Source organism: Neovison vison, chromosome X (genome assembly GCF_020171115.1).
Source record: "Neovison vison isolate M4711 chromosome X, ASM_NN_V1, whole genome shotgun sequence".
In the NCBI taxonomy this organism is placed as follows: Eukaryota; Metazoa; Chordata; class Mammalia; order Carnivora; family Mustelidae; genus Neogale; species Neogale vison.
Window position 1 is genome coordinate 92,174,646 of NC_058105.1, and position 8,611 is coordinate 92,183,256.

General features: G+C 51.0%; 1 protein-coding gene across 1 annotated transcript in view; it reads left to right on the top strand.

Annotated features, from left to right (window-relative positions):
- The window catches only part of DIPK2B (divergent protein kinase domain 2B), a 33,564-nt gene extending 25,170 nt beyond the window's left edge, over positions 1-8,394 (top strand). Inside the window, exons 3-5 of the mRNA XM_044235573.1 lie at positions 1,047-1,220; positions 3,618-3,906; positions 5,085-8,394. Of these exons, the coding sequence (XP_044091508.1) occupies positions 1,047-1,220; positions 3,618-3,906; positions 5,085-5,428 (807 nt within the window). The 3' untranslated portion in view covers positions 5,429-8,394. The remainder of the gene's footprint in view (positions 1-1,046; positions 1,221-3,617; positions 3,907-5,084) is intronic.
- Positions 8,395-8,611: the final 217 nt, after the last annotated feature.

Here is an 8,611-nt window from a genome sequence, read left to right on the forward strand (position 1 = left end):
CTTAGTATGCTGTTACTGGCACCCTCCTCTTAAACTGTGTAACCCAGAATACAGAGAGACTTGTAAGGAACTTGTCCAAGGTCAGGCAGCCAGCTGGTTGGTGTGGCATTGGCGCTGATTTCTGGCAAACTGGGCCCGGGGCCTTATTTTTAAGTATGTCTCTTTTCTTTTATTAAAGTAGGTTGGGTTCATTGTGTTTGTTCTGTGTGGAGAGAAAGGTACAGGCGCGGGGTGGAAGGTCGTGGAAAATAAACAGAAGTCCGTGCCTCCCAATTTTATCCCAAGAAGAACAAAGCGGAGGAACCTGGGTGGTTGAGGGACTGCCTTCCTCTCACGTCATGATCCCGGGGTCCTGGAATCAGGTCTCAGGTCTAACAGAGAACCTGCTTCTCCCTGCCCTTCCCCCCATTCATGCTCGCTCTCACTCTCTCTCTCTCAAGTGGATAAAATAAAATCTTTAAAAAGAAGAAGAAGAAGAAGAAGAAGAAGATCTGGAATGAGGCACGTATGACCTCTAACACCACAGAAAGAAAGAAAGAGAAAAAAGAAGAAAAGAAAAAAGAAAAAAACACAGGAAGATGGTCAGGTGCCTAGCATCACAGCAGTGGTGGCATGAAATGGTGAAAGGGACCTAAAGGTCACTGGTAGAGGGCCGATCTAATTAATTCAGCCTGAGACTGGCTTTCTGTGGAGAGGCAGAGTGGGGGTGCGGTGGGGTGGAAAAGCAGGTGCTCCAACGTGTTGTGTGCTTGCTGAAGTGCGCCACCTGTCGGGTGCCCCCCTACCCTGCCCCTACGATGGCTCGATGGCTCGTTCCATTCTCCTTGACCCTGGGGGTCTCTCCCCAGGCCCCCCAGCCCCGCCTGCACAGCCCCTTACACTCCGCCCTCCAGTAGCGCTCAGATGCCCCCTTCCTGACCCCTTGTCAGGGGTCTCTCCCTGACAAGGCCCATCTTGTCCCCCAACTCTGATGTCTCCCCGCTCCCAGCAAGAGCTCAGCACCCTTTCCCCCCCGTCCTGGGGTCTCTCCCACCTACCCCCTGCAGGGCCTGCCCAGCCCCTTCCTGCGCTGCCCGTCGCAGCGACTCCTGGACCGCGTGGTCCGGCGCTACGCCGAGGTGGCCGACGCTGGCAGCATCTTCATGGACCACTTCACTGACCGCGACAAGCTGCGTCTGCTCTATACCCTCGCTGTCAATGCTCATCCCATCCTCCTGCAGGTAGGCAGTGACTCCCGCCCAGGGAGGGGCTTCATGTCTGGCTCTCTTCCCCTTTACCTAAAGCCTTGGGGCCACCACCTGGAGATATGCCCTGCAGCCGTACCTGGGGAGGAGAGAAAACCAGAAGTATTGTAGCTGTCCATCAGTAGGGGAATGGTCAAATAAATGAAGGTGCACTAGGACCTGGGGATCCCACGGTTAACGAGACAATCGTGGTGGCCGCTGTCTCCTTGTAGCTTCCCGTCCAGCGCTGGAGACAAGACACTTAGCGAGTCAGCAAGCGTCTGCAGAGCGTGTGGAGCCCACTCACACCCATTTGCCCCAAATCCCAAGGGTCAGGACACTCACGCTGTGGACACAAAGGAAACTAGGAAGCGGGAGGAAAGAGTGGAAAAAGGAGGAGGGCTACGGAGAAGAGGGAGGAGGAGGAGGGAGAGGAGGGGCAGAAGAAGAAGAGGAATAAGGGAGGGAAGAGAGAAAAGAGAGGGAGGGGAAAGAAAAAAGAAACTGCAAGTCGAGGAGGAAAACACCACAACAAAGACACTTAATGTTTATTTTCAGAATTAATTACATAATTATTAATTTCATCATTTAATTTAATTTTAAATATAATTGTATATAATTATTAATATACATAATCTATAATCATTGATATATTATTATATTATATATTTTGGTCTATATTATTAATTAATTTGGTATATATTATCTATAATTATTCATTATTTATTATACATAATTATATAATGTTTATTATATAATATTTGCTATATATAATTATACAATATGTAACTAATATATAATTATTATATATAACATAATATGTAATATATAATATAATATGATATAATACATATAATTATATATAACAATCATATCGTGTATCATATATATCATATATAATATAATAATCACATAGATTATAATATAATCTATATAATGAATATACTATATTAATATATTGTAATTATATAATAATTATATGTAATATTATGATATATAATATAGACTATATAATATATAATATATAATAATTATACATAATAATATAACTATAATACATTAGTTTGTCATAATATATAATTACACGAACTATATATAAACTATATAATATATTAATAATCATAATATGAGATATACAATTATTAATATATTAACATATAACTTGCTGTCTTGTGCACATTTATTAATATATGAATAATTAATATAGATTGATATATAATCAGTGAGGTGCTTTCACTTATTGAGCACCTGCTGTGTACCGGGTTTTGTGTTGAATGTTTTACATAACAATTCCACAGTCCCACCAAAATATTATTATCCCCTTTTCCAGATGAGGTAGGTGAGGCTTAGAGATGTGAGGTGACTTGATCACGGTCACTTAGCTAATGTCAACAATGGGACCAAACCCAGAGATGTCTGACTGCAAGGTCCGTATGCTAAAAGCTGCCTAGTAATACTGACATCTTAAATCCTAGAGAAGGAGAAGGAATTGCTGGTTGTCCCTCCCCGGAGTCTTCTTTTCCCAGCATCCTAAGATCGGTGATGGCAGCAGACTGCTGGGAGGCCTGGGCTGGGTACCTCCACCACCCTGAGCCCCACCCAGAAAGAGCCTGGATCTGCCCCGCGGCTGCACAATTAGACATGCCCGTGGGGCTCAGGACTTCCCTCCATGGCCCTCCGGTGGCAGTGGTCTCTGGTGGGCAGGGGAAGCAAGAAAATGTTCTTCACAACAGTCGGCTGGGTTAAAATGGGCAGAAGACCACAGAAAATTGTCGGAGAGGGGGATAACGTCTTTTTTTTTTTTTTTTAATAAGGAAAATAAGGAAAAGGGGGCAGGGAGGCAGGTACAGCATCTCTGAGCAGGTAGTCGCCCTAGCCAGGCAGATTCATCCAGAGCCAGAGCCGTAGTTCCCCAAACTGGAGCCCACCAAGGGCCGCTGTCATGAATCTGTGCCTGCACTATTATTTTTAAAAAAATATTTTCCTTTACATCGGCCTGAACTTGACCCTCTTGTTTCACCCCATGGCCTCTTCCTAGGCAGGGCTGTCTGTGAAATCCCAAATACTAGTCATATTTTTTTCAAGTCTTCAACTCTTGAAATAAACATAGTCCCCTTAATCCGGAAGCTCATGAAAAATCGCCCCTCGCTTGGGGAACCTGTTGAAATGCATCCGCTGCCTGGAAATAAGGGCTGCCTTTTCTGAATGCCTTCATCCACCCACGATGGAAAGAAAGGGGCACGGGGTCCGTGGTGCAAGAGGTAAAAAATGGGCTGAGGGACACGCGGCAGAGGTGTTTGGAGACAGAAGGGGTGCGGTGAGAGACAGGGCAGGAGCGGCTTCTCGGTGATGTTCTCTCTCATTCCCGAACACCTCCCCCGTCCTGCTCTGCAGATCTTCCCGGGCGCTGAGGGCTGGCCGCTTCCCAAGTACCTGGGCTCCTGCGGCCGATTCGCGGTCAGCACCAGCACCAGCCCGCTGCGCGACTTCTACGGCGCCGCCCCGGAACAGGTGGCCGACCTGGCCTTCCAGCTCCTCGCCGTCCTGGAGTCCCTGAGGAGCAACGACCTGAACTACTTCTTGTACTTCACCCACGTCGACGCGGGCACGTTTGGCATCTTTAACAACGGGCATCTGTTCATCCGGGATGCCAGCGCCTTGGGCGTCATCGACAAGCAGGAAGGTATCCAGCGTGGGCCTAGCTGAGCCGCTGGCAGAGCGGAAATCAGGGTGACAGGAGCCAGGGAGAGGTGATGGGGGGAGGGGGGTCGTCGCACCCCAGGGCCTTTCTGGTCTCCGTGTGACACTGTGAGAGAAGCCCCAGTTCGTAAAATGTCCCTCTTCCCCTTTTGAGTCTGGGCTCCAGCTCCAGCTCCATCTCCAAAGGGGAACTGGACTTGACTTTGTCCATGGTGGTCTTCTGCATGGCCGCCCTGGCCCCGCCTAAACCCTCAGGGCGCTGCTGGTGTCCACTGCGGGTCAGTGTGGCGCGGGGCACCTGCCCTGCCCCCCCCCACACGCACCATCTCTGGGTCTACCTCCTCGGAGCCTCTCTCAGATGTTTCCAGACTTTATCTCACACGTACCTATCTGGCTGATGTCCTAGTGTGCACCTTCGCTTTTTCTAAACTTTCCAGACTGAAAGGCATGGCTTCCAATGTGGTTTGTGAGGGAACTGGATTTCTCCCCACCCTCAGGGGCTCAGCCAGGGTTGTGGAACTCTTTGAACATCCCAGTCTCTAGCAGTGACCACATTTTCTTAGCCCAGTCACAGAACAGAGGATTTTCTTGTCTGATCTCTGATTTTGCTGATAAGAGAAGGCCTCCGAAAAGTGACCTGTGAAACCACACTGACTCATTTCCTGAGTCACCTTTATTAAAAAGAATCGAGTCGGAAGAAACGAGGCTGATGGCAGAATACTGGGCGACGGAAACCACTGCACTGGGCAGGCCCCCGGCCCCTTTTGCATCCTTATTCTATATCACCTGCTGTTTCTCCCAACTCTGTATTCCCCAAGGGCAGATGAGATGGGTCCTAACGATTTCCTGCATTCACTCGTTCCCTAATAATAATAGGAGGATCACAGTGTGGGTTTGAGCCCTACATTTAGAAGCCCAGCCTCGGCAGGGATCAGCGCATTTTCCATGCCCCAGCCTCTTCCTGCCACAGCACAGAGAGTCCCTCCCGTGTTGTCCTCAGCAGGGACCACTGTGTCCCCAAGCTCTAAGTCTCCTGGTGACAGGAAATGCTAGGACCCTAAACATTCATCCAGCAATTCTAATTAGTGGTGCCACCCCTCCTTTCCCCTGCAAGAGGCGCAGGTCGTACGGTGTGTAATATCGTGCATCTTTCTCTTCTAGGCAGCCCGGCAGCCACTGGGGCGGTAGGAGAGAGTAGAGACATCTTTAGCTGCCTGCTTTCCGGCTGCCAGGTTAAGCTGCCCTCCTGCTACACCATCCCAGAGAAGCAGAGCCTGGTGCTTGTGTGTCGGCAGCTACTACCTCCGCTCCTCCAGGGGAAGTTCCCCTCCCCAGTGCAAGAGGAGATAGACACCGCACTCAGCCAGTGTGGGGAGGACTCCCTCCCGGACCCTGAAGTCCTTGGGGCCGCCAGCCGGCTGAAGGACATCTTGAGGCCCCTGAGAACCTGTGACCCCAGATTTGCCTACCGTTACCCAGACTGCAAATATAACGATAAGTTCTGAGGGGCTGGAGCCTTGCTGGCCTTGGGGGACAACATTCCTGGCCCTCCCTTGCCCAGGAGGGTAGCTGCAGGGTTGAAAGAACCAGCTGCATCCTGGGACATTTGGAGAGATGGGCTTCATTTTCCAGGAAGAGAGGAGGAGTCAGACACTCTGACAACCAGAGGGGAGTGGTGCTGCAGGGCGCCGTTGCCCCTCTTGGCTACAGCGTCACAGAGAAGCCTCGGTCTGGGTGGCAGAAAACCGGACCACGCCCGCAGACACTCACTGGACCTTGCTGAGCCCTGGTGTCCTCTGTTCTCCGGCAGACTCTCGAATTAGTGAAAGAAGACAGGGATGTGAAGGGCCAGGGACATGTGTAAGAGGTTACAAAGAGTGTTCCAGAAACATGTGCAGGCATGACACATAGGACAGAGCCGTGGAGGTAGAGGTTGACATAGAGGGAAGGCAGGGGGAAGGTGAGGCCCCTGGTCAGGACCGTGTCAGACTTAAACAAGAAGTGCCCCCTCCCTGCTCCCCGTGCCTTCGCTCTAGCCCTTCTGCCACACTTCCCACACTGCCACAGGGTGTGGGGACTGCAGGATGAGGAAACACATGGACAGGGCCACATTCTGGGTGCCTATGGTCCTATGCTCCTGTGAGGCACCTCGTGATGTGGGAAGGAGCCCCGGGTGAGAAGAGATGAGCTGTGGGCTATGAGCCAATGTGTTCTTCCGGGGCCTCTGAGAAGCAGGTGTCAGGACAATGGCAAGACGGGCAAGGATCCTACAGGATCACCACACAGAAGGGGAGAAGGAGGTATTGCCGATCTGAGCCCAAGTGAGGGAGAGAAGGTCAGAGGGGGCCTTCTATGACTGGCATCGGTGCTATCTGAAGGAAGGTTCCACAAGGCCCTGCTGCACTCCATTGCTGGCAGGGAACAGCCCGTAGGAAGCGTGGCCTTGGCCTCACCGCAAAGACAGAGTTCAGAGTGCACCATAGGGCCCGCAACCTGCTGTGCTCCCTGGAGCAGGAGGCCTGAGCAGGACACAGCAGCCACAGCTGGGGCCCCAGGCCAGCTCTGTCCTCACCACGGCCTCCAGTGTAGCAGTTGAAGGAGTCTGAGAGTTTTCACTCAAACTTGGCCTTACGAGTCCTTGCAACAACATTTTTTCAAGGCCAGCCAACAGAAAGTATTTTATTCAACAGTTTGTTAGTTTCCTTTATACCTTTGAAATATTTAGTTACATGGTATGTGGGCCTCCATGTGGATTCTTGCCCTGGCCCCTTAAGCCTTAGTGGGGGCTCTCTGGACCTTTGTCCAGTCTCCCTGTCAGCTCTCTACCTTTAGGGACCTCCCAGTCAGCTTCCTCTCTTCCCCTCTGAATTGGCACCTTTAGGTCAGAATGCCGGATTTAATAGCTCTCATACTACAGATGGGGAAACTGAGGCCCGGGAGGAAGAGCAACCTGCTGAGATAGTCCTTGCTCCTCTTGCCTTCCTCTTTGGCTTCATTCATACCCTGCTGATACCCTGTCCTACCCAGTTTGGGTCTCTTCATTCACGTTTAAACATGGGCCAAGAAAAGTCCTATCTCATTGTCCACTAGGTTGCTTGTCTTCGGTGCGGGGGTTGCCTTTTGACGGCTCCAGGCACTAACTCCCAGGGCAACTACAATAGCAAGGATGGCAGGCCAAGCTTCTGAAAGGGCAGGCCTAGGCTTGCCTGACAGTCTTTGAGACAGTTGCCTTCTGGCTCGGTTTGAGGGGTGAGGACTGACCACCTTTCCTAACACCTGTCTTTCCGCCCAGTGAATCTGGTTTGTGACTTCTGGCATCCAGAAGCACAAGAGGAAAGTTTTCTGTTGGTTGATGCCACCCATTTTGTTGTAATATGTTAAGGCAGCCACAGGAAACTGAGACACACCCCGAACCCCGTCTTATTGTCTGCTTGGAGAGAATGCAACTTGCAGTATTCACCAAGGCTGGTCTATAGGGATGGGTTCAAAGTCCCGGCCCGGCCCGACCATGAGGGAGTGTGCTATACCATCTGTTCCCCGGGCTGAGACTCAGATGGTTCCATTTCTGCACTTACTAAGTGCCACGTGTCATCTTAGACCCTGTCTGAGTCTTACCTTGACCCAGAGCTTTTCCTGACAGCCTGGCCCCCAGGGAGCTCTTTCTGAATCCCCTCTCTGTCCCCCTGAGGCATGGGTCTCATTGATGAGAGGCCCATTCAAATGAGGCTCATTTGAATCTCCTGCAAAGGATATTCCTGATGCGTCTCACGCTCCCACCCTGCTGAGAGCAGCCTCCAGAGGGCAGTAGTGAGCGCCCTTTGTGTTCTCCACAGCAAGACTTGGAGCAGGAGCTCCTGAGGGTGGAGCCTTCATGGACAGGATTAGCGCCCTTCTAAAAGAGACCCTAGAGAGTCCCCTTGCCCTCCTGCCACATGAGCATGCAGGGACGAGATGGCCATCTATGGCCATCTCTCCAGACACCAAACCTGCTGGTCCCTTCATGTCAGACTTCTCAGTCCCCCAGAACCATGCGAAAGAAGTGTCTGTTGCTTGCCAGCCCCCAGGTCTGTGGTATTTAGTTACAGCTGTTCAAACAGACTGAGACGTTCTGCTGGGCACATGGGGCACGAAGCGGCTTCCTCGAGAGTGTTGCTAGCTACTGCCTCTTCCGCCTGCAGGTCCAGCTCCCTAATTTGTGGGGCCTCCTGTTATTGGGATTGGCCAGACAACAGAGCATGAAACTGAGTGCAGGCTCCATGAGACTGAGGAGCTTGCATGCCCATGAACCTGGCCCTGGGTGCCCGAGAACACTAACTCTTCACTTGGTGGAGAATGTTCCTGGGGTTCACTGGCATCTCCTTTGACCTCACCACCAAGGGGACTAGGCGTGAGATCAGAGGCAATACACAAAAAAAAAAACTGGACAGGGGCACCTGGGTGGCTCAGTGGGTTGGGCCACTGCCTTCAGCTCAGGTCATGGTCTCAGGGTCTTGGGATCGAGCCCCACATCGGGCTCTCTGCTCAGCAGGGAGCCTGCTTCCTCCTCTCTCTCTGGGCCTGCCTCTCTGCCTACTTGTGATCTCTCTCTCTGTCAAATAAATAACTAAAAAAATCTTAAAAAAAAAAAACTGGACAACTACCATGGCAAAGGAACTGATCTACGAGAACACACGCCACCCACCGCAGCC